Source organism: Drosophila willistoni (genome assembly GCF_018902025.1).
Source record: "Drosophila willistoni isolate 14030-0811.24 chromosome XR unlocalized genomic scaffold, UCI_dwil_1.1 Seg143, whole genome shotgun sequence".
NCBI lineage: Eukaryota > Metazoa > Arthropoda > Insecta > Diptera > Drosophilidae > Drosophila > Drosophila willistoni.
The window spans coordinates 1,937,890-1,965,622 of record NW_025814056.1 but is presented as its reverse complement, the minus strand read 5'-3'; the positions used below and the strand labels follow the sequence as shown (position 1 = coordinate 1,965,622).

At 34.5% G+C, this 27,733-nt stretch overlaps 1 protein-coding gene and 1 non-coding gene across 2 annotated transcripts; one reads left to right on the top strand and one right to left on the bottom strand.

Annotated features, from left to right (window-relative positions):
* Positions 1 to 18: 18 nt before the first annotated feature.
* Positions 19 to 27,214, bottom strand: LOC6646471 (protein phosphatase 1 regulatory subunit 12B). Its single transcript, XM_023178104.2, has 15 exons — positions 26,988 to 27,214; positions 25,336 to 26,347; positions 11,815 to 11,927; positions 11,190 to 11,744; positions 11,014 to 11,102; positions 10,141 to 10,374; positions 9,867 to 9,980; positions 9,712 to 9,808; positions 6,867 to 6,986; positions 6,630 to 6,788; positions 6,009 to 6,213; positions 3,024 to 3,896; positions 480 to 630; positions 200 to 418; positions 19 to 140 (listed from the first exon to the last, which is right to left on the bottom strand). Exons 2-15 carry the CDS (start codon positions 25,588 to 25,590, stop codon positions 19 to 21), a joined length of 3,306 nt encoding a protein of 1,101 aa, XP_023033872.2. The 5' UTR covers positions 25,591 to 26,347; positions 26,988 to 27,214.
* Positions 12,119 to 12,190, top strand: Trnam-cau. The gene has a single exon. It is a non-coding gene; the product is annotated as a tRNA-Met (tRNA).
* Positions 27,215 to 27,733: the final 519 nt, after the last annotated feature.

Here is a 27,733-nt window from a genome sequence, read left to right as displayed (position 1 = left end):
TATTATATGATATCATAATTACGAATCTTCACAGGAACTTACATCCATATCAATGTGCACAACACCAGTTGATCTACGTTTTGGTTTGCGACGTCTTTGGATGACAGTCTGTGTACGATTATCGTTCTCCTTGTCGTTATCTAAAAGGAATTTAATGTTATATTATTAGAAATTCAGTTAATTACATTGTTAATCTTACCCTTATCATCATTATTGGCCGTAGTTGTTGTGGCATGATTAGCAGTTGCTGCCGCTGCCGCTGCCGTTGCTGGTGTTGTCGTTGTTCCTGTTCCCGTACCCGTTGATGTTGTCTCATATTTACGTGCTGGTGGTGCAACATAGGAGCTATTATTTGTGCTCTCGCTGGGCGCCGATACAGGACGACCCACAGAATTTATTGATTGATTTGAAGCATTAACTGCAAATTGAAATAATTAAAGAGTTTGCCAGAAGTTTTTAATTACAGTTATTTTACTTACGGGCATTCGGACCACTGCTAATGCGACGCTGGACACCAGTTGTGGTTGATAAATTGGCCGCTGCCATCACAGCTGGAGCGCTGGGTATGATAGTTGTATTATTTGGCGGATATGTGCCACCACCACCGCTGGTTATATCCTCCAGTTTGAACTGCAGCACATTAACAAAATTGAACAATTTGTTAATAACAATTATCAATTTAAAAATTCATTATATCAAATTATGTTTATATGTTTATTTTTATGTTTTTATCTGTATATTTTAATGTTTTTTATGTATATTTTCTTTCTCTTTTGTTGTTGTTTTTGTTTAGTTGTTTGTGCAAAATGTATAGACGAGTAGATTTTATAATGTTATCTTTGAAGGCTATTCGTTTTAGGGCGGGGTTTTTTTGTATGGTGGAGCAGTTGTTGTATTTGTGTGTAAGTTTTTATTTTTGTTTTGTTTTTTAGTGTCAACAGTTGTTTTGGCTTGTTTTTTTTTTTTCTTTTTTTTTTAGAAATATTTTGCAGCAGTTAGTTTTCAAATGCACATTTAGTAACCATCAACCATAATGTTCCTGATGTTCAAGCTAAAAAAAGGTCCTTCTCTTAAAAAACTCGCACCAAAAATTATCTGAAATTTTTCAACATGCATGTTAGTTGAGTTTTAATCTCCTTAAAAGATGATCTATCTGTATTATCTCTATATTTAGTTACCTAATTTAAGGACGTACCCAGATTTGAGCTGGGAATTCCTATTTGAATTCGACCTACGCTCTTGACATAATGATTATCATTATTATTTATAATAAAACATTTCTTAATATTTTTGTTTTACTAATGCCTTTTTGGTTATTATTGATAACTTTAATATTTGCCTAGATCGATTGCGAGTTAATTTAAAAAATAATTTAAAAATTTTGTTAATTTTGCAAAGAGACTATAGATATAATTCTGGGTTAAGCAAAATCGTAAGGTTTCAATTTAATTGAGAAAAGAATTTTTTGTTTCCAGAAAAAAATGCATATTCTGAATTTTTATTGAATGACTTACAGCACTTTATATCGAAAAATATATATAATTCTAGATTTTATATATTTCAAATTTATTTCTGTGGTCTATTTAAAATAATTTTCCTTGGAAACTTCATCTCGAGCCGGCTCAAACGCCAGATTTGATTTAAATTTCAAAAAGATCGTCATCTAAACAGATATTTCAAAATATATTTTCAATAGTTTTCCTAAACCAAGGGTAAAAAATCATATTTTTTATACAATCGTTTGTCTAACTATCACATTTTCCCCATTTGTCATAACGTAAAGTTAAATCAGACCTAAAGAGGTTTAAAGATTAAAAAATTAACGAAAAGCCAAAAAACAGCCAAAATTAATAAGCAATTATTAGTGACCAATATCCACAATAATGGAATTTTGCAAATATATATATACACAAAAAGACCATGATTAATTATATATAGACAATATGTATGTATATACATAGATATGATATTTTAAAAATATAGTTCATTGATAATACATACAAAGAAAAGAAATTAATTGATAATCAAATAGTTATGTCTATATGCAGATGCGTAGAAACAGGTAGAAACAGAAAAATAATAATAATGAGCAAATTAGAACCAATAAATTATGATTAAGCGTAAAAAAAAACTTAAAGAAAATTTCTAAAACTTAAAATCTATGAATAAAATATATATCACAACGAAATATGTAGATGGGAAAACCAATCGAAAATTGACTAGAACTACAATTTAAAGTTTAATAATCTTAACGGTTTTATTTTTACCCCTATTAAATTTTTTTTTTATACCTGTAGGTAATAGTAATTTTGATCTGATTAAACAAATATATACATATGTGTCTCTTCAAAAAGTTTCCTTTATCCCAAAACCACCTTACGATACGAAAAGCTTTACGAAAACAGTTTAAAAGGTTCAGTTCAAATTTAAAAGGAATTTAACGAAGCAAATACATTGCATCTGTTATAAAACTTAACAAAATCCTCAAAAATGTTATCAATGTTGATAAAATTCTATATACCAAATGATGTAGAGGGCCGTCGAATTATAATAATTTCTTAGAAAAAAAAAGTAGACTAGATGTTGAGGATGAATGAAGCAAGGCAAATTTTTTTTAAACAGACAAATGGACACTTTTGTTTAAGTGGACTTGGTTCTAAACTGAAAACGTCATTCGTTTTTAGGTTCCGCGAAAATTTTCTCCAATCCTGATACCCAAAAATATTAAACCGAAGCCAAAGTTTCACTTTTCTCTGAAACAGACAGACCTTGTACCGAAAGAAATACTAAAAATAAAATCAAACAATTATTATTACAACAAACATGCTAATAAAATACCTAAGGATAAAAATAATTCAACAGAATATAAAAATCAAATTATAAAATTTACATGGCACACACTTTTTAGTTGGTACGGGTTTTCTTTGTCAATATCAAAATAAAGTTCAGTTAAAGATCGATATATATCAGAGTTGGGTAGTGGGGAATAGTGGATTGGTTTCTTGGATATGTGTGTGGCATACCTTTGAGCCAGCATCGAATTTGATGCGCCAAGAGGGACGACGCTCTGCTGCCGATGTAGAGGATGTTGTTGCTGTTGATGCTGATGCTGGTGCTGGAGCTGTGGTGCTTGTTCCTGCTGGTGGTGCTGCAGCTGCTGCACCAACTCCACCACCACCTGCACCTTCGTTGCCATCCAATGTGCGACGAGCATATAAACTGAGCAATGAATCACGTGCATTGAAATCGGGATGTCCGGAGACTGGTGAAGCGTTATCAAAGGATTTGCCATCTGGTGCTGCTGTCTCTTGACTACTGGTTAAAGCGCGCTTGTCCCGCAAGCGCACTGGACTTTCGATTGAACTTGGCGTAATGGTGGGTGATCCTACTTTTGTATCGGCTACTGCTACTGATGCACTACTACTAATCAATGGCAGATCTGTGGGTCTGTTGGGATATGTTGCAGTGTTCTCATCCGCCACTATTATTCCTGGTTCCTGATCAGTCTTATGTTTATGTGGCTCCTCGGCCGTCGTCGTTGCCTCATCATAGATTTGCTCGGCGGGCGTGTCACGTTTCGAGACTATCGTATAGCTAGCACTAACCACAGACAAATCATCGGTATCGGCATATGGGCCATCGCCCTCGTGATGAGAACGTCGTGCTCCTGGTGCGGATAATGTGAAACTAGCTGTGGTATCGTTTATATTCTCAATTGGCTTTATGATTGGTGGATTGCCAGCGACCAGGGCTTCGATCTCTGTGTCATCTGTGGCCGTAGTTGTTGTAGGAATTATGGCTGGTGGCGGCGTTGTTGGTGGCGGTGGAGGCTGTGCCTCTACTTGGCTACTGCTGCTGCTGGGTATCGTTGTGCCTGATGTGGAGCTTGTTTCATTCTGTTAATAATATTAGTTTTGGAACAAATAAAAAAACAGTTGGCCTACGGTGTTTGGTATTCTTTTTTTTTAAATCGAATTGAAAATTCAAGGGAATAGGGCTTGGTAAAGGGAAGGATCATAATACGATATAATATAGAAAGTAAGTTACGATATATACGATATACGATACGTAAAATACGCATGCAAATGAGACATGCATAAAAACTATATATATATAATATGTAAAATACATAACTGCAAAAACTGATAAATCAGTTATAGGCATAACTTATACAAAAAAACAAAAAAAAAAAACCGAAATTAACATAAATTTTAGTGTAAATGATGAAGATTACGCTATGGCTTTTGGTCTGCTGCTATTTGCTTGCTGATCTCATAAATTTATATAGATAAAAAGAAATGCTATAATAAAACAAATAATTCAAGTAACATGACGATACACAGGCAGCAGGTTAGCTAACAACTTGGCTAGGCGCGGCCAAAGAAATTGAACAGTTTTTTTGTCATTGTCGTTTTTTGGTTCATTGCTTTCGATGGGTAAATTTGATCAGCTGATTTATTCTTTTTGTGGACGGCAAGCAATGCTAATTGATTGATTGATCGATGATTGTTGGCTAAAGTATGATTGACTAACAAAATAATTGAAATGAATTGATAATACAAGGCAACAGTTTATACACAATAATCATTTGTTTCCTATGTCCCTAGTATTTTCTGTCTCTTCTCTTTATCTTCCCTATCTTTTCTCTATCCCTTCTCTATATCTTTCCTATCTATTCTCCATCTATTCTCTATTTTTTCTACATCTCTTCTCTGTCTCTTCTCTATCTCTTCTCTATCGCTTCTCTATCTCTTCTCTATCTCTTCTCTATATCTTCTCTATCTCTTCTTTATTTCTTGATTATTTCTTCACTACCTCCCCGAACTAACAAAACCATTTTTAACAAAACATTTTTAATATCAAGTGTTAAAAAATTCAAAATCATTCTTTATGTATTTTTCTATAATATATATATCTCTTCTCTATCTCTTCTCTATCTCTTCTCTATCTCTTCTCTATTTCTTCATTATTTCTTCACTACCTCCCCGAACTAACAAAACCATTTTTAACAAAACATTTTTAATATCAAGTGTTAAAAAATTCAAAATCATTCTTTATGTATTTTTCTATAATATATATATTTATATATTTTTGCGGACGATATTATAGAAAGAATTAACTAAAATTTTCGCTGATTTAAAAAAAAAAAAATAAAAATAATATTACTAAAAATTTCTGTTGTGTTATTTTAACGACCTTTGTTGAAATATCTATAATTGTCCTGAAGTTTGAGATTTTTAAAGAAACAAGTTCTATTATAACAAAAATTTTACTTTACTTAAGTTAAAAAATTGCAATAAATTTTTAAAATTCTATTAATAGCTATTACTTTTCATTATTTGTTAAATCAAATTGATAATTGCATAAAACAATGAGGCTGTTATTTAATTATTTTCATAGCATACTTTTTTGCGTAAATTAAGTTTTTTTTTCTTACTGTGTATTCTGTTGCCTTATATTTAATTTTTGAATGATTATTGATATTGTCTTTTGATAGTTTTTTTTTTTAGTATAAACTAAGTTTAACAAACATACACACTCTCACACATACACACACAAAACACACATAATAGAAGACAAGTGTTTGAAATGAGAGTGCGAAAACAAGTGAGAGCACATACACACACACTTTATATAAATATATGTATATAAAGGTTGTTGAACGGGTGAAGGGTTGGTGGGGAAGGTACACCATAACCATAAGCAATTTGTATGTGTGTGTATCGACTGTGTGTTTGTCTGAGTGTGTTGAATGGATGGGAAGTATGTATGTTGATGTTGTGGCTTCTGAACTCTTCTACAAAGAGATTACTAACAACAAATTATGGTATGTATGTATGTGTATATATGTAAACTTGATTTTCGATTTGACACTTGGGTGAATTGATTCATGGTGACTTGTTTGTATTTTAAATTGTTCAAAATTGTTTGTGAGCTGCAATAATGATCAAAAAAAAAAAAAACAAAAAAGAGAGAGTGTGGCTTCACACCAACAAATTTGTACTTACGCCGCTATTGCTGTTGTTGTTGTTATTGTTATTATTATTATTGGCAGCAGCCATTCCCATATTTTTCTTTTTGACCAACTCCTCGGCACTCTTGATCTCATCAAGAGTAACACCCTGTGTTGAACGACGAGTTTCTCGAACTCTCTTGGCATGTGCTTTGCGTTGCGTTTCGCTTTCCTCGTCACGGACTGGCGGGACAAAGGATCTAAAATAAGAAAAACAAACACAAAGCGCCATTTATTAGCAAACTTATCTTAGGTTATTTGAAACAAACAAAAAAAAAACAAAGAACGAGCTGTTAGAGAAGAGCGCAGCATAGATTAATTTGATTCAAATGGGAAAAAGTTGGACTTGAAAATGCATTTAAAATTTTCACACTTTTGTTCACTAGCTTTTCGTATGGTTTACATATTAGTACAACAAACTAGTAGAGAAGCTCATAAAATGGTTAAGGCAAAAATTGCATTCCATCCGCTGACAATATTTTAAAGGTAAAGGATTAATTTGGCAAGGGATTATTTCCCAATCTTTGCATCGAGCAACAACATTTAAACAATTGAAATGACTATTGCTTTAAGCCATTTCTAAAAAGCATTTTTTTTTAATTTGCTGTGTCTTTACTTGAAAAAGTTTTTGAATATATTGCCCGCTGATTGTTTCGGCGGCGGTTTGGCCTGAATCTCTGCATCGCTGGTACTGGCAGTTGAGCTGCCATTGTTGTTGTTGTTGTTGTTGCTGCTGCTGCTGTTGACAGTATTTTGTGCTGCAACTTGTTGTTGACTTTACCAACCAAATTAATTTAATTAAAATTATGAATTTTGATATAATATTTTTAAATTTTTTATCAATTTAACTTACCTGCGTACTGGTGGGAGTAGAACACCTGTTGATGGTGAATTAGGCATTGTTGTTGCTGTAGCTGCTGTCGTTGGTGTTGTTGTTGTTGTATTAAGCATGGCAACTGAAACTGGTGGTTTCCTACACACACACGCACGCATAGGGAAGAAAGTAAAATATTGTTATTAAACATTTTATACATTTCAATTCGGAACCTCTCAATTTTTTCATCTAGTCATAAATATTGAGATTAAAGAATAGACGACAAGGTGCGTTGCCTATAGTATGTATATAGACTATATATATATATAGTCGGAATGGTGCAATGAGTTGAGGAAATGTGATTTCTTTTCTTCTTTTGTTCTTAGAGAGATAGAGAGTGAGTGAATGGGTAGGTCTAAAAAGCTAAGCAAAGCATAAATACACAAAAGTTACAAGTAGTTAAGAGAGAGTTAACATTATATAGTAGTAGTAGTGGTAGTAGTAGTAGTTTGAGAATAGTAGTAGTATTAGTAGGAATGACTATCTATCTATATGCTTTATACTATACAGGCCTTTTTGTATCTTCTATGCTAAACCTCTTTTAATTCATTCAATTGAAAACTAATACTTGTAGATTATTCTATTATCTATTATCTAACTAAATTCTATATATTAAGCACCTAACTTAGTTAGGTTGCATTTTCGTGTATTCTAAAAAACAAAAAAAAAGCCTAAAAGTATGCCCGAAAACTAGAAACAAAAATAAATGAAAATCTTTAAATGTCAAATGTCAATTTGTTAATAGCCATTTTGAATGCAATATTTACTTAAAATATCTTAAATATATATACTTTTTTAGGCATTATCAATAAATTAGGTCGTCAATATGAATTGATGTTGTAGCAAGGCATTAAAGTTGGAAAATTGACTTCAAGGCTTTGATTATATTCATTTACTGGCTATAATTTGAATAGTTTGGTATTTAATAAGTATTTTACATATTTTATTCTGTTTATGTGTCACAGAAAAAAAAAATGTTGTAAACTTCTTAGAAATCAACTACATAAACATTTATAATCAAATCGTTCTAGCTCCCAGCGTCTAGTTTAAAATGAACTTTCTAAAAACCTTATTTCTAAATTTCAGGCCTGTATAGCTAACACACACACGCACACACACACACACGCGCACACTCACACACTTAAAAACAAACCTGTATAGCTTTGTGTTATCTTTGAGTGAGGCCGATCTTTGTACAATATAGTTTTGACTTTGATTTGTAGATAGTCCTGCTGCTGCTGCTGTTGCCGCCGTTTCTTGTAAGCTTGTTGTTGTTGTTGCAGGTGTTGCCAATGATGTTGTTGTTGTTGTTGTTGTTGTTGATGATGATGTTGTTGTGTTGTTGGTGTTGTGCATTGTGTTGGTGTTTGATGTACTAGTTGTTGTTGTGATTGGTGTTGTGATGATTGTTGTTGTTGTGATGGAAGCGTTTGTGGCAGCAGCGTATCCCAACAGCAGAGGGCTTTTATTGTTGTTGTTGTTCTGGTTATTATTGTTGTTATTGCTACTTAATATATTGTTGTTATTTGGATTCACAGCATTAGCATTCGCATTCGAATTTGCATTTGCATTGGCATTGGCATTGGCAATTGCATGGCCTGTTGCAGTCGCTGGCAATATGGGACATGAATTTGCCTTTATGCGTGCACGCAGCTCATTATACTTTTGATAGAATCTGTGAGTTGGTGGGTGGTGTGCGGCGTGAGGCGTGCGGCAGGGCAGGGCGGGCGAGCGTTCAGATACGGATACACACAGGTGATACAGGTTGTAGGCACAGGCGGGCGGGCAGACGGGCGATTGGGCGAGCGAGCGAGCGGGCAGGTTAGATTTGTTTGATAAAGCGTTTTGTTTTTTTTGTTTTGTTTATTGATGAGTTGATTTTTGGTAGTGCGTTTTTCAATTGTTTTATATGAGTGGAAGGGAGAGGGGAAGGGAAATTGGAAGGGTGAGAGGATTATGTTTGAATTGGAATACACGGAAGAAAAGCAAAAACAAAATTCAAATTTGTAAATTAGAAAACAAAAATTGTTTGATATATGTATGTATCTCTCTGTATGGTATTATTTATATATAAAATTATTTGTTTTTATTTGTGTTGATTTTCTATTATTATTGTTGTTGTTATTATTGTTGTTCTTGTGATTGTGTGTTAATGCAGTTATAGCTTCACTTTCCCGTTCAACAATTATTAAATAAATACAACTAATGGGTAAAAACAAAAAAACAAAAAAAAAGTAAAAAGAGAGCACATAAAAAAGCTCAAAGCTAACCTTCTAAAACTTCTGTATATATATATAAATTTGTTTTGTGTATGTGTGTGATTCACAAACACAACCTTATTGCGCCATAGCAATGAGACTTCTTGGCTAAATTTAAAAGTTATTGTATAATTTTGCCTAAAACACGGTTATCAATAATTACATATGTATATATACATACATATGTACAAATTCAAGTATATAGATAAATGAATGAATGAATGTATGTATGTATGTATGTACAGTGTTTGTGTGTGTGTGTGTGTGCGATAGATAAGCAATGCAATCAAGTTAGAAAGTGAAGCATTAACTGCAAAAACCCAATCAAATGAACTGACACATACAGTGATTGTTTTTTTTTTCGATTTTTTGTGACTCAAAATATATATGTTGTATTAATGATGGAATAAAAATCTGGTTATTCTAGAATATATATATGTATATATATTATTTGTATACATATTCTAGATGGCATGTACATATATGTGTATGAGTTGAGGGGTAAATGGGGCACGCATTTTGTCATTTCTTTTTTATATATTTTGCTTGTTGTTTTTGAAACTTACTTTTGATCATTCTCAAAACTTTGCGTACGTCGCAATATTACATCGTTGGCGCTCTCATTGACACTCTTGTTGCTGCTAAGCTCTTTATCAGGAACTTCTATAAAAAAGGATTTAATGATTTAATACAAATTAGTTACTATTATGCCATAACATACGATTTTTAGTGGGACTATCGTTGGGTGTACGTGGCATTTTGCGTCGCCAGGGGGCTTCGTCCTCGACAGGATGTTCGGCGGCATGTATTTGCTGATTGGGTTTAACATTTTCGGCTGTAATTTGGCATATTGATTGTACGAATTATTATACATCATATTCATAGTATTTTATATATTTAACAAAAAGAGTGAGTATTTTTTTTTTTTTTTTTTGTGGGCTTAGGCACATAGAAGATATAAGTGGGAGAATCAACGCAAAACAAATGCCGACTACCTTCGCTCTCATCAGATAGACTTGTTGTATGTGAGCTTTCTGTAGAATCGCTAAGCTCTTCTGTTTCACTTTCCTCATCATCATGATCATCATCATCAACATCATTTACAACATTATCCACATCAATGTCTGGCGGTTTACTAGCAACATTTTCATCATCATCATCTTGGGGATTGGCACTTGGCTTCACAATGTCATTAGCTTCATTGCTCGAGCAATATGAGCTACTTGCAGCTGCAGTGTGTGCGTGTGTGCATGAGAGTAAATACAATCAAAGACAAGACACAAATAGAGAAAGAGATGAAGAGAGAGAGAGAAAGACAACGAGAGATATGGGCGAAGGAATAAAACGGAAATCTATCTATTAAGAATCTATCTATTTTTGATGATCTTCTGATGATGAAATTTCTTTAATGTATGATTTGATTTTCTTTTCTTTTGGTGCTTTTGACAAAAATTGATGAGTTTAACAGAACAAAAAGACGGCAGTGGCAAATGTTTTCACGTGTGTAAATGCTTCAAGAAAAGGAGGAAAAAGAAAAACAATAGAAAAACAACACACACAACAAAACAAAACACACACACAACAAATTAACGCCCATGAGAACCTAAGAGAATGAATACAAGACAGACACACAGAGAGAGAGAAAGAAGCGTAGGAAGGTATACAGAAACAGGACAAAAACACAAACGACAATGTTTGAGTGTTTGTTTGTTGGTTTGTAAATAAAAAATACTTTTATATATATATATCAAAAGAATATATATGCAAAATGCAGGTGCATCATCATCTGATTGTGCGTGCGTGTGTGTGTGCTCGATAAATGGGATAAACTAAAAAGTCGGAAAAAGTGTTATGACCAAAATACACACCATCTTTTGTGGCATCAGTTCTCACTTCGACGCGCACCATTTTCGTGGGTGTCTTATCCACATGATTTTCAATTGCATCTGAGATTCTGCTAAAAAGTTGAGAGAAAGAGCGAGAGAGAGAAATAATTAATCAATCAACCAATCCACCGAAGCTTTCCAAATTTCATTTAACCTACCTGATTTGACTAGATGGACGCCGTTTATTGCGCTTATTGGCACGCAATTCTTCCAGGAATTTAACCATTTTACGATCAGCCACATCAATGCACGATTGTCCGGCATAATTGCGTATATCCATATCGGCCAGAGATTCAACCAACATTTCGGCCGTCTCCTTTTGACCCCAATGCGAGGCCGCATGCAGCGGCGTCCAGCCATCGTTATCCTGACGATCGACATTACCACGAGCGGCAAGCAATAGGCTTAGCACATTTTTATAGCCCTTGGCAGCGGCCACATGCAACGGTGTTGCACCAGTCTTTGGATGCGGCCTATCTACTTCGGCTGCATCGCTGCGTAACCATTTCTTGGCATCACTCAACATGGCCAGCTCTTCGGCTTTGCGTGCCTGCTCTACATCAATATTTAGCTCCTGCACCACTTTCTCCATGTAATCAATCATCCCCAAATGCTGCACATCAATGGCCAGATCCAAAGCCAAATCGCCATCGCTATTTACAGCGGCAACTTCGGCTCCATTCTCCACCAGATAACGTGCTATGCTCACAAAGCTAAAAGAGAGATTGCCAATTACTTTGAGAAAAACCAAAAGGAAATTCAGCATTTTTCCCCTTTACTTACCCACAGGAGGCAGTGGCATGTAAAGGCGTCCAGCCCTCATTATCCTGTCTATTAATATCCGCACCATGCTCCACTAAAAACTCAACCATATCCAGATTATCGTCGATACAGGCCTGCAAAACAAAACAAAGCAACAAAACAAAACTGTTAGAATAAAATAATATATATAATATATGTGCATATAATCTATAATCATCTCGAATCGATATCGTGCAGTATCGAGTCTGTACGGTCTCTCTCTCTCCCTCACACTAATGCTAACTGTAAACGACAAAGTGCCATTTGGCATGGCGAGCAACCAACAAGCAGAGTGGCGCAGTGGAAGCGTGCTGGGCCCATAACCCAGAGGTCCGAGGATCGAAACCTTGCTCTGCTATGTGGATTTTTTATATTTTTTTTAAATACATATTTTTATTTTGTTTTTCTACACGTTCTTTTCTCAACACTTTTAAAATCTTGCTCTACTGTGTTTTCTCTTCTTTTTTGTTTTTAATGATTCAAGCCAAATTTTTAATTTTCACATTGTTTGTCTTTTAGCCAATGAAATGGAAAGTAATTGCCAATTTTCTTGGCAATTCTTTAATTTTACACCTCTATATTTTTCTATTATTCTTTAATATTTGAGCACAATATTAGCCACAAGTAAACAATATGAATTCTTTTTAATTGAATTACAAGTAATCGAAATGGAATTGACCTGTTCTCGATTTTGAATGTTTTTACAATTTTTTATAGTTACCAATAAACAACAAAAAAAAATGTAATGTAAAAATTTATGTTACAAATCAAATTAATTTAATAACCATTTACAAAATAAACCTATGTTGTTTTTGCCATGAAATGCACTTAAAATCAAATTTATGCCTCAATAACTTCATAATTATTTCGGCAGGTTAAATAAAATAGTTCTTTTTGTACCCTTGCAGAGGTATTATAAAACTGGCCAGATTTTGTATTTATAACGCACAGAAGTAGACGTTTCCCACCCCATAATGTATACATATTCATGATCAGCATGAGAAGCTGAGTCAATATAGGCATGTTCGTCTGTCCGTCCGTCCGTCCGTCCGTCCGTCTGTGCAAATTAACTTTACGCCGCCATCTTAAAGCTATCGGGATGAAACTTGATATTTGAGCTACTTATTGCACGGAGCAGATAAAGTATGAAAATTGTCAGGATCGGCCCACTATATCATATAGTTTTAAAAGAAACATGGATGAAGAAATTGGAGTGTCGCTATGAAATTTACTAGTATGATAGTTTTGGATATATAACATCAGATCCCAAAATTTCAATCAGATCGGATAAATAGAACACAAGTTACAGTCAATATAAATCGACAGCGCTGCAGTCAGCCTAATACGTCATTGCTTCAAATCCACAGAGCAGCTGAGCACACGCATACACACACAGACGCAACGCTACAAAAACTGTATGTGTGCCAATCGCAGTATGCAGCATGGGGAAGAAGAACAAGAAATGGAAATGATATTTGGAAGGTTTTTTCTGTGCATTGATAAATTGATGATACAGAAAGAGTTTGGAACATGTAAAAATATTATGGCCAAGGACTAATATTTTTGCACATTTTAAATGCTTATATTTTTACTCAGTTTAATGTTTTTTTTTCAGTCCAAATGTCTCCCAAGAAATAAAATGGCTTTGGCCTGGCCGAAGTTTGTATACACTAGCAAGAATCGTAGGGCGGTATAGTCAGTCAACAGACTTTAAACAAATCTGGTAGAAATCCAAACAATTTGTATTGGTTTTTTTTTTTGTCAATTATTCTTTTGGACGCTGTATACGATAGTATAGTCATACGATCTTAAAGAAATTTGGCACAATCAGTTAAAAGTGCAGCTAATACATATTAAATTTGATAATAGCTTGGATAATAATATAGTTATTGATCCAACAATTACTGATCGTTCCAGAAGCCCAGAATGTTTTTTGTTTGTTTTGTTTTCTATATTTTAGAATTCGAATTTTCCTTAAACGAAATATGTAAACTGCTATGAGACCGAAATACAATCAATCTGTGATTCTATCTATATGAAATATTTCTATATATACAGACCGATCAATCTTTGACTAATCCTTTTCACATTGAGTAATGAATTGCATCAGCTATTATAAGAGTTCTTTTTGTATAAGAACCAAGAAAATGTATTTTAATAGCTTTGCACAACTCAAATTTGTTTATCTTGCTAAAATGTTAAAATAAACATATATATATATATACAATAAATGTACTAGATACACTCTCACATGGACAACATATAGTATTGGTAGAGAGAGAGTCAGAAAGAGAGAGGGAGAGGGAGAGAGAGTGACTCCAGCATGGGCATGTTGTTTATGCGGATTTCCGTTGAATTGAAGACACATTCGTCCGTCTGGCGAACCAGCCAGCACACCAACACCAAACAAATCCCAAAACGATGATATCATCGCCAGTGAGCAAGCGGGAAGGCGGGCGGACGGACAGTCTGTCGGTCGGTTGGTCGGTCTACAGTGGCTGAGGCAGGGCGCTTCTTTTCGCGTACCGCTATCTAACCAAAAAGAACCCAACCCAATAACAATAGCGTACAACAACAACAACTAGTAGTTAAAATGCCGATAAGCATTCTTTTGCAAAAACAGAAAAGAAACATAACAAAAGCAAGCTCGCTCCAACTCTACTATTCCAATCATCGTTGTCGTTGTTGTCGTCGTCGACTGGTCCTACTCCTCCGTCTTCTGTTCCTCCTCCTCCTCTTCTTCCACCTCCCTCATACACATTTGCTTCGTCGTGGCCGCCTTTTATATAGCCATGATAAGAGCACGTTGGAGGCATTAAAAATCAAATGACCGATTTTCGTTATTGTATTTGTTGCTTGCCCCACCATATGTTAATTTACTTTATTTGTTGCTTTTTCAAAAAACAAAAAAAAAACAAACACACAAATGAATCCAAAAGCAATTTCCATTTCGCAGTAAAAACGCATAAAACAAAAAACCGAATAAAAGAATCAAAAAAGAGACCAAAATGAACGAAACAGAACAAATGGCTGAACAATTTGTAAATCTGGAACTGAGCCAATTAATTAATTATGAACAATTCTGATAAACTGACCGACCAACCGACCAAACGATCACAACCAAGGGTATAAAGTGATGCCCACCCACGCAGCAAACCACCGCCAGCCATCACATCCTCATCATTATCATGATCATAATCATCATCATCACCATCACCAATCATCAAATTAAAGACATTGGCATGCAAAATTTGACAAATCTTCTATTTAGTTGTAGTTGTCTGAGGGTCTAAAGATTCTTTTAATCATAGAGAATTGCCAACTCTTAATGTCACAGAGCAACAAATTCTGAGCTATTTCCATTTGCATCATTGAAAGCGAATTTTCTTGGCCAGAGGCACAACACATTTGCATGCTAAGTTTAGCCTTTTGTTTTTTTGGCACGCCATTGAGAGAGCGCCAGTCAGCCAGCCAAAAGCCCAATACGCGGCATTTTTCCCAACTGAAAAGTTATTCACCTCCGCATTACGTATACGCATAGTATGCAATGTAAAAGTTGTTGAGACGGCAAAAGCCGCCCGCAAAGCTTAGCGTAGCTCTTTCACACTCAACACCAATCCTTCTTTTCATTGTGTTCATTCATATAATCCATAAACTCAATATTTCCTCACCAGCCCCCTCCCTCTCCATCCTTCCGACAAAAACAAACTCATATGGCGATCCCTAAAGTAGGCTACAGAATTAGTTATGTCTTACATGTAATAATCCTTTATATATTTCAATAAACCATTTCGTGTAGCAAATATATAATGAACACTTTCAGAAGAGGTCCCGTGAAGCTATTCCTGACAATCAGAACACATTTATTTAGACATTTGCTAAACATTTGTCTAGCAATATATATTATACATATGTATATGTTTAGATTAAAAGCTTTAAAGTCATATTTCCGAAGTTTATAGTTTTTTTCTATGTTGAGGTATTATTTTTCAATAGATTTACAATTTTAGAAAACACATTTTTCATATTATGCAGCGAAAAACAAGCAGAGATTATAATATTAAATATTGAAATGTATCTAAACATGAAGGTTTCTGTTAAACTGAACAGTAGCTACTGCAACTAAAATTGGTTGCTAGTTTATTTTAGTAACATTTCATGTATGCATTCTCAAGCATTTGTATGGGATAATATGCCCAATTCGCGGTTATTTTTAAACAAACTCATCAGTTTGGTGAAAAACTATGTGTGCTGTAAGCTTACGGAAGTATCTAAAGTATCTTTTATATTTTCAACAATATGTACATACAAGGCTTCTAATTTGTATCCAATTTTAATAATCGATATTTCATACATGAAGAATAGTCGAAATGCATCATATTTTACATGATTCCATACATTTTTTAGAAGCTATTTAGCCAAACTTAAAAAAAAAAACTGAGCGGTTAATGCGAAAATTAATGGAGAATTAAGTTTTAAGAAGAAATCGGAAAGCTGAAGTCATTACCCACATACCTATACATAATAAAATCACGTTAAATTAACATCCAAAGTTGATCGAATTCTAGTCAAATGTGCAAGTAAAGGCCTAATACACTAAATTCGCAGCAAATCTAGTCCCAAATGAATCAATTTGATTTCAAAATCCAGATATTATTATTATTAGTAGGTACATATTTCACTATAAATCAACGGGAGTTAGGGGGCATATTCAGAAATGTACACATATAGCTTGAGTCGATTCAATGAATTAATAATTTCCAAACAAAAGTAATGTACTAAATGAAATTGCTCATTGTTCCCCCAACTTTTGGTTGGGGTTGAGTCCTATGCACAGACATATATATATATATATATATTATTTTAATTTGATTGCCGCCATAATGGGATTTGGATTTGGAAATATTCAATGGCTAAATTGCCTAACCGCTTGAGTTCCATAAACTTTCAAATTAAAATTTTGGCATCACACAGACTAAAAAGAGATTCTACATAAACCATATGATATATCTAGTACATGTATATATGTACATACACACATATGTACATACACACACGTTCTGTGCGTTCTGCGTGTGCGTTTAAGGCATTTGTTGCTGCTCGCTCAGTTGTTCATTGGAGGTTGCTTCGCTTGCTGCGCCACATGAGCCGACCCATCAACAACAAAATATACACATATATATAGATATATACATATCTGATATATTGCAAGCCTTCATATTTTGTTCTAAAAATCATACATTTTTAAATGAAAGTGGACCGCCGGGCGGGGGGGCTCTCACACAGAAAAAACATTTAGTTGCCAAGAATACAACAAGAAACAAAATATAATAGGAAAGAGAAAATACAGTCGAAGCCCACTAAATTGTAATAATAATTATTGCACTAAACTAAATACAACCAAAAAAATTGAAGAATTGAAAGTTGTGAGTTACCGAATTTTATTTTAAAGTATTTTAGGATCTAGGATCTAGTCCAAGTGATGTATAGGATGCAAACATGGGATACCATCAAGTAACCATGCGTTTGTTTGACCAGGCTTACCCAACAACAGCACATTCATTACTTTGGATTATTTGTTGTCTTCCAGGACAACAATTCTTCAAAATTCCAAAGCATATCAGTTCTAGGTCTAAGGATACTTCTACTCTACTTCTATTACAACAACCTGGATTGACAAAAAACGATCTGGACCTAAGGTCACATTAAGATCTATATATGAGATCTATATATGATAACATAATGTTTTACCACGGTGGTCCATATACATTTTATAACATGCACCCATAGGGTGAAATGATATATTAAAGTCGCCAAAATGTATGTAACAGGCAGAAGAAAGCTTTTCCGACCCCATAAAGTATATATATGCTTGATCAGGATCAACAGCTGACTCGATCTAGTCATGTCCGTATGCATGAACACGTAGATCTCGGAGACTATAAGAGCTAGAGCCATGGTATGTAGACTTGCTTAGAATGCGCGCAGATTTTAAATATTTAAATGTAAAAACAATTTAATGGACATACATACGTTTGGTTTTCAAAATTGAAAAATATTTTTCTCACTTGGTGCATGGTATACCCAATTCGGCGAGACGACTTACTTCATATGACATGTATTGATGAGTAGTCCAACATGGGAAATGTTTTTGATCTCCAAGGATACATAGAGCTTTAGTTTAAATAGTTTTCAACAGAATCCTTACAAAGACTCCAAGATTTGAATATACATATATTTAATGATATTTCCAAATGAGAGTTATGAGAGATAAGATATAACCTAATAAACTCATTATCGAGGTAGTTTTGACCCGTTAAACGCTTTGATGTGTTTTCGAAAATACTTTTGAAAAAAGTTTTCCATTGGTTGTGCTATTATTATTTTCGCCACTGTATATCCTTATCTTGAGATCAGAGGGTATTAAAGGGGCCACCAGTCAGCTGAATCATTTCAGTCCACACAGTTCTGAAATTCTTCCAATACTTTTTCTCTTGTGTAAAAAGCAGGGTGTGAAAAATATTTACCAGATCATCATCATTATGATCATCGTCAGCATCAAAGATATGACTGGGCAACAATATCTCCCTACATACATATGTATATGCTCTAGCAAGATTAGAGAATTTAAATTATGCGAACAATTTTATGCGATCTGGAAAATTTAGTATAGAATATTTTCCAAAATAATACCAGACAGAGACAGAGTAAGTGAGTGAATGAATGAAAGTTGGCTATTTCTGGGCTTATGTCGTCATAGAAGTAGGCAGCAGTAGACTGACTTGTTGCTTCTGTTTAGTAGCAAAAAAGTTGGATTAGTTGTTGTTGACCGAGATGTGAGGAGAAGGAGAGAGGCCTACGGCTGTAAAAATCAAACATATTTAATGGCATATATGTATATATAAATTTTAAAGTTGTTGTTGTTGATGTAATTTGCTTGAAATGGTATTATGCAATGTACACACATACACATACACAGCTAGAGAGAGAGAGAAAGAGAGAGGGAATAAATCGCACATTGCAGACATCAAATTGTATATAGGAGAATGATTTTCATTTTGATCATTCGCAAGATTTTGTGTTCAAGCATCGTTTGTTATTTTGGGTGTAAAACAGCAAACGAGAAATAAATCAAATCAAGTGTAGCCAGCCAGCATCCATTTATATACAACCAAAAAAATATATATATATACATTAAGAAACACGCGCTGTGAATTCTTGAGGATGTTTGATTTGTATCTGTATTTGTTGCTAGCAGGTCTCTCTCTCTCTCTCTCTCTCTCTCTCTCTCTCTCTCCCTCTTTGTCTGTCTCTCTTTCTCAGTGCGTTTGAAACAGCTGTCCGATGTGGCGGTCGATCCGTCATTCAGTCAACCGACAGTGCGTCAGTCAGTCCATCAAGAACCGGGCCAAGGTTAGAAAATACGTCAAAATAAAAAACACGTTAGCCAAGTCATAGCCACTACTGACCAAGCGACCAATCAAACAAGCAAATATTTGTTGCTGTCTTTTCGTTTATGTTCACGCATTGAGGGGTCAAGCCAGGACGACTCCACCAATCGCACACACACACACACTTCCATTTTGGTCAACTATTTTCAATTTCTATTGCACGATTATTATGATTATTATCAATTTAGTATGAAACAAACAACTTGACAAAATAATTAGCTAATTTATGCATCTCGTATTCAAGAAAAAAAACTAATTGACAGATAAACGACAAAATCAAATGCAATAAATTTTACAAATCAATTACATTTAAGGTCGAAAATGAATGCAAAATGATTGTATAAAGAAATCTATAAATTTCTTCAATCGAAGGATAATATGAGTGATTATAACAAGTGATTTTGGGCCAAGGTTAAAAAAAGTACCCGCTCATTGGGGCAAAAGACTTCTTCATTATACGCCAAAAGCAATAAAATTTATATAAATATTCCGAAGTATTATTTTTTTGACTAAAAATACTTTTACATGCGTTTACATTTGTACGTGTTCTTTTCTTTTGCGATTAAATAATTAAAACATGTCTTGCGTAAACACAGGCCCTTCTTTTTCTGCTCCTCTCGTTTCTAGTCTCGTTTCCCGCTGTAGAAATTGGGTAAAGATTCAAATAAAGATTTTAGAACTAGATAAAGAAGGAAGCTTCCTTGTAAAAGTTTCTGCCACAAAAATATCAAAGATTTCGAGCAATGACGTAGAGCCGATTTATATTGACTATAACTTGACGGACATGACTATATCGACTCAACTTCTCATGCTGATTAAAAATACAGTGTTAACGAACGCCACGTATAATAAACATTTTGGATAGCGAACAGATAATTTTGAGAAAAAAAAGTTTCGGTTAACAACCAACAAAAAAGGTAAAAACCTTAATTGCACGTAAAATTTCTTTGTTATTATCAACGAAACAAGGAAAACCTTATACCTTATAGAGATGCCTAGTCTTTTTTTTCCTTTTATACCCTTGCAAAAAGGGTATATTAATTTTGGTCAGAAGTGTGCAACGCATAGAAGGAAGCATCTCCGACCATATAAAGTATATATATGCTTGATCAGCACGACGAGACGAGTTCAAATAGCCATGTCCGTCCGTCCGTCTGGATCAACGCAAACTCCTCCTAGACCGTTGGAGCTACAGAGCTGAAATTTGCATGTATATACTGCAGGCGTTGTATATCTCGGATTCAGACGGATTGGACCACTATATCATATATGTAGCTCCCATACAAACGGCAAAGTCTCGAACAGTGACTTTTCTCAATAACTTCGTTATTTTCTGAGCTGTTGTCGTATGAAATTTAGTATTGGTTAGTTTATTACACCTATAAACTTCTGTGCCAAATTTAATCAAGATCGGGTGACTATATCATATAGCTCCCATAGGAACGATCGTTCGAAAACAGTGACTTTGCTGAATAACTTTTGACGCGATTACTTTTAAATTCAACATTTGTTAGTATAATATATCTGTTAATGACTGTGCCAAATTTGATAAAGATCGGTTAACTATATCATATAGCTCCCATAGGAACGATCGGTGGAAAACAGTGACTTTGATCAATATCTTATTTATTTCCTATGCTACGATTGTCGGCCGTTCTTTCGCCTTCGATAAAACGTTTTTCCATTTTGATGGCTATAGGTAAGGAAAGAGTTACCAAAAACGTTGCAAGGGTTTGACGCGGTCGAAGTTAGCCCCGGCCATCTGGTTTTTTTCTGTAATCAGCTGCTTAAATAATATTGCTACAAAATGTAAAAATTTCAGCGCGAAATAAATATGTTTAACAATGTTATGAAGAAAACAGTTTATGGTAGTGGCAGTGGCTTAAGTCTATGAGCATCACTCTATACTGGCGAATTTTTAAGTTCTTTTAAAGTTTTGATGCATTTTATGTTTGTTTCTTTCAATAATTGTACTATAATTCATTGTACATTGATTTATATGGGAAAAGTGGTTTCGCTTATCGGACAATATGCCGGAACGAATTGTGTTCGTTAACCGAGGGTCCACTGTATTTGTGATTTATATTTATTAATATACCATTTCACCCTATGGGTGTATGGTATAATAAGCATGTCATGGCTGCATCGACTCAGCTGATGAAGAATATATATTATGGGGTCGGAAATGTCTCCTTCTCTGCGTTACAAACATCTGACAAATTTTATAATACCCGCTGCAAGGGTATAAAAACATATGTCCTTTATTGGCCAAATTTATGAAATAATTACGCCTTAGCATGTTAAATTTTCAAAGAAATAATTGTGTTGCCCTACTCGGCCTTCGGCAAAAATATCCTGCTTTTTCTATTAATTGAACTGAAGTGAACCTTCAACCTCCAGTATATTATTGAGTTATAAATTTCAAATTAATTAATGTACAATTTTTATAAAATATTTGAAGAACTTGCAAATTTGAGTTGGAATCTATTTGATAGAAATAAATATACATATATATTATATATAGGCACTAATTATTGTTCACATCTGAATGCCTCTCCACGGTGGCCTACGTAAATATCAATTTGGCGGAATGTGTTTAAATATAGCACGAATTTATATACATATAAAAATCAAATACACAAATTCTGATCTTCAAATTATGCGATGACCATGCATTATCCTTGAACTAAGAAAAAAAATCTCTATATACTCATTGTTCATATAAATTTGAACTAAGAAGAAAACTCTATATATAATAATTGTGAATATAAATTTATAAAAACATATATGTAATTTTTTATGGCTATTTCTTTGCTTTTTCTCGTCCCAGTTGGAGGCCTCCAATTTAGTCACACAAATGTCAACGGACAAAATGTTTTTGCAGGCCAAAAGAAATTCAAAGTCGGCATGGATCCACGCCCCCATCTCCGCCTCTTGCTCCTCTTGAACACCTTCGTCTTCTTCATACACTTGCCATTGAAAATGGCTAGCAGGTATGATGGCTCCTCTTGACTTGTTGTTAGTTTTGTGTTTGTCTTTATGAATGAAAGGCAAACGCACACACACACACTGGCAATTCAAGTGAAAATTGTTTCAGCATGTTTGTTTTCGTTTTCCATGTGTGAGTTTAAATAGAAAGCATTGGAAAACACACATATTATACCGGAAGCAAATTTTATCGCCACGATATTTATATACTCTTTCTCCAATTGATTGAAACTTCTCATTATTTTCCCTAAAATGTTATGTAATTTCGAAAAAAATTATTCAAAAGATCTCAAGTTATTTGCAATTTGGTGTAGAAAACTTTGGATTTCGCGCCTCTTCTTAGGCTTTGTGCTAGAGTCCATGGGGTTAGAAGCAATTTACCTCTCAATTATAACACAAAGCACCTAAAAGAAAGAGGGCACTCAATTCTGTGCAGAAAAGAAGTCGATCTTAAAGAAATGCAAAGTTTTTGACCGACAGAATTGCGAAATGAGGATCCAACATTTTTGTCATTATCTTATCCTTATTTTCAGCTGTTACTTGTCTGTCAGTTTGCTCACTCACACACACGCTGACCACAGTTTTTTCTTGTTCTCCTTTTTTCCCATCTACTGCTCTTCTTTATCTTTTGCTTAAAAGGGGGCTCGATACAAACTCCCAGTTGAATTTTTTGGTAAGGGTATAAGAAGTTCGGGCGTTAGGTCGGTTCAGTTGTTTGCTCCGGTGAATTGATTTGCAAAGTAGAAACAAAATTTTAGTAAATGCCAACGATGAGTTAATTAATATAATAAATGCAATCAAATTCAGGTTTGTGGTTTAACAACAACAAAAAACAGCCGCAGGCATTAATAGACCGATCGACCGCCAAACCGACCGACCATCATCATCATCATCGTGGTGTAACCCACCCGCAGCAGCATACAACAATATGTGGCAGGTAATTCAAAACGTTTGCCCAGTTCTCCCCATTGTTATTATTGTTATAATTACAGTCTACCTCCACCGTCTTCCCCCCATGATGTCCCACCCACACCCAGTAATCCCCCTCTCCTCTATTTTATACTTTCTTTGTCTCTCTCTCTCTATCTTTGTCGCACTCTCACATCATTCAACAAATTAGCATCTGGTTAACAAGTGCGCCTCGGTTAAATAGTGAAAATCTACGCGACTTTTAACCGGCGAAGAGACAATAACATAGCATAATTAAAATCAATTATCAAGAATTTCAAAGAGCAAACAGTGAATGCAATATGTATGCGCATTAGGAGAAAAGAAAAAGTAACTTTAACCAAATAAATACCTGAAAGAAGTTTCTACATGAAATCCAAAAAATAATAGATTTAAGTGTTATAGAAAGTAATTATCATTACAAATTTTAAATTTAGAATTAGAATGTTTTCAGTGTTTTAATCAGAATATTAAACACCTTCTATATAACAATAAGCTAAAAAGATGAAATTCAATTTAAATTGGAAAATTTCGAGCACGTGTTTCATAATCAAATTGTTAATATTTTATCTACAATAGCAAATACAATAACAAATCGTTTACAAATCATCTTTCTCACCTTAATGATGAAGGTTTCTCAATTTTCTACTTTGAGATGGAAAAATCTGCTTTGAGCATCTGCATTATTTTTTTTTTTTTTTTATTTTTTTATTTGATATCTCATCAAATATCAAAGGCGTTTGCAATTTTTTAAATTGCCAAAATCTATAGATTTTTTTTTGTTTTTTTTTAATGCTAAAGTATTTAGTATTTTCACGCGAAGGCAAAAGCAGAAAACAGAAAGCAAGAAAAAAAGTTCAAGAGGAGAACAAATAAAGGAAAATGAAAATGATTTTGCGAAAATCTTTTTCTCGCATACACACAGACTGGGTGTGTATGTGTGTGTGCGTGTGTTAAAGTCTGTGTATTGTATATTTTTCTTGGCATTTAAAAATAGAATTTTTTTTTGTATTTTTCTTATTTAATGTATGCGCTGTTTTTCGCTGTTCGACTGTTTGACTTGTAAATCGTCGGTTTGCATTAGAAATTAGATTTGTTTTCCCTCTCTCTATCTCTCTCTCTCTCTCTCTCTCACTTTTTCTATTTGTTAATGTTTTAGTTTTTGTTGCGGTGTTGAAACCGCAGAAGAAGGGAATGAAACAAGACAGATGGACAGAGAGAGAAAGGGGGCACAACAACAAAAACAACAGCACCAACAACATGGGAGCTAAAAGAGTTACGATTTAAAACAGTGGGTTGAAAACGATTGGAAATAATTTCCACAATAGAAACATGCCTTAGAATCGAAATGATCGGGACCGACTAGATAAAAAGAACATGGAATGAATGAATCTCTTCAGTAATACGTTAATTCTTTAAAAACAAATGTTAACCAACACTGCACTTAGGTCAGTGTTTCCAAATATCGCCCATTGTCCAGCACTGCTTAATCAATTTAATAATGTTTGTATGAAAGTCAAAAAAATGAAACAAAACAAAAAACAATTCGATTATGGTTTATGGAATTAAAACCGATGTTTCAAATCAAAATGTTTCAAATGATCAAATTAATCACCCAGTTAATTTAGAATCCTTATCAAAACAGGGTAAAATGTGGCAAAACAATTTAAGGTTAATACAATAATATAAAATTTGCTTTTAACGAAATGGGCGAGGTTTCTCTCTAACGGATTCGGCGCAGATTTTAATTACTTAACCTTTTCCAAATAGTGAACTCTCGAGGAGTGTTTTCTTTGAAGACTAAAATGGTAGATATTGATTTTTTTATGAATAAAAACAAATCAGAATCTTTCTCAAAACTTCCAAAGTTTCAACAACATCTGACTCACTGTGCAGCAAAAAGTGCGTAAAAGAAAGAGAGAGCATGAAACAAATGAGTGTGTCTTCGATGAGAATTCGCGGCAAAAGTTTTGAAATTGCAGCCATGCGAGGGGGTTAGGTTAACAAAGCCCCCTCGTCCGCGCCCCTCACCATCATGTACAGAAGCTGACTGAATCCACAAAGGGAGTAAGTGGGTGGGTGGTGGGCTGGTTGAGTGGAAGAGATAAAAACTCACCTGATGTAATGCTGTGAGGCCATCCACATTGGCCGTATTGATATCGGCGCCTTGATCAAGCAATTGAATCACCTCATCCTTATCGCTGGATAGGCAGGCGGCCAAAAAGACGCAACCGGAGCTGAATTTGATCCTGCGCCCATGTTCATGTCGTGGCGAGGGAGCCGCTCGATTTGTGTCCGATTCCTCCCACCGTTTTAGCTGCTCGGCTCGTTTCATCATCGCTGAATTGCTACGTGTGTCCAGTGTGGACATTTTGTGGCTGTTTTTGTTGTGGTTCTCGCTGGTTGTTTCTATTCCCTCTCGCACTCCCTCTCTGTCTCTGTCTCTCTAGGGTCAAGATGTGGCGCCTAATCTTTGTGAGATTTGTTGTTGTTAATGTTGCGGCTCTTTTAACTGGGAATTTGTTGTTGTTTTATTTGTATATAGGTTTATTTTTGTTGTTGCTGTTGTTTTTGCTTTTTTTTTGTATTTCCTAAAAACTATTTTTAGAGAAATGCTTCACACTTTCGATTTTGATTTGTTGTTTTTTTGTTTCGTTTTGTTTTTCCTGTTGATGATGATGATTCTCCACAAACTCTCCTCCTTCTCTTCTCTCCTATGCTAATTATTTTTTTTTTCTGTTTACACACGATTCTTGGCATGCGTGCATGTGTATGTGTGTGTGTGTTTTATTCCTTTCTGCTTTTGTGCGCTTTATCAGCTACAACTTCTTGGCGCTTCTTCTTTCTCTTCGTTTTTTTTTTTTGTATTTTTGTATTTTTTTATCGTATTTCTTTTGCACTTGGCTGCACACACACACAATCTCAAAAACTGAACTCAACTCGACTACTACTCACTCACGCTCTCTCACTCGCGCTCACAAACACAACACACACAGTTGCATTGGCAATTGTTGCTCTCTCTTTTGCTCTTGCGGCAATTGTGATTTTGTTGCATTTATTACACATTTTTTTATTTGCGTTCGTTTTCAAAACATTTCAGCACATAAATGCTGTTTTGCTGCTGCACGCTGCAATAAACAGAAAAAGAAAACAAAAAATATAGCAATACACACTTATTAATGATTATTAAAACTTTAGCTTTTCCAAAACTAAAAGAAAATATTCGTTGATATCGCTTTACTTTGTTTATGGGATACACGGGCGCTCTTTCTTTCTCTCTCTTTCTCGCTTTTATGCTCTCGCTCTGCGTGTATATGTACATATGTAGTGTATGTGTGTGTGTGTGTGTTGCCCATGTGAATGTGCGCGTATATGTATGTGTTACCAATTTGACATAAATTCAACAGCCGCGACGCTGACGTCGCGACTCGCGAGTAAATAGAACGAAAGATGGCAGCAAAAGCCGCTGCCGCTTTTATATATGTAGTTTTTTTTAAACAATTTTTGTTCATTTTTTTTTCAATTTCACATTTTACATAATTATGCATAGAATGAATTAAAAATAAAAAAAATAATAAAAACTGAAAAGCATTTGATCTGAAAGCGCGTAATTATGTAAAGGCATTTTACAGCACTTTACCAACGCACACACACACATGCACGCAAACTCGCACACACAAACACTTACGCACGTAGAGAAAAATGGATTGCAGTAGAAATTTTTCAACACCAAAAAAAAAATACAACAAAAAAAAGAAGCGAACGCACCTCTCTTAGACCACAAGCGCAACTTGGTTAGATTAATTGCACATGAAACTTAACGCTTTGACTGCGGCGTGCAATGCACAAATAATTCACTTCATTTTGCATATTTTCCCGATGGTTTTCCTTTTTCCCTGTCAATTCTTTTCTTTTTTTCTCTTTTCTGATTTATTTCCGCTCGTCAACACTGCGATAGCACGACCTTCTCGCTCGAAAACAAAAACAACAATGCAGCGAATTCGACTCTCTCTTCGCTTCATTTGGCGCTCTCTCTTAAAATTCCTCTCTTTTCAATGGCATCAATAACCACCAGCACGTTCATTCGCCTAGGCAGCCCGAATTCGCTTAGCAATGCTTAAATTCGCTTTGTAATTACGAATTTCGCTTAGCCATTTTGAATTAAGTCGCCTTGATTTGGCTAAATTTCAAATATTTTGGCATTTATTTTTTAATGTACAAGCATCCAACATAATAAAATCTCTCTAGCCCTAAACATACAAAGAAGAGTCGTACTCATATACATAAACAAATGAAAAAACAATTCAACAAACAATCTATTAACATTTTGAGCCCAAAAGGAGGCAATTGATTAAATTGATATCTTTAAAATAGGGGCGTTCTTGTTGTCAAATTTTGTTAAATTTAAGTCTGGATATAAATTAATATCAAATATTATATGACATTCACAATTTTGAGTCTATTCATATCCAAATTTCTTTCCCAATCACCGCAAGGCGCACGCTCCCGTTAAA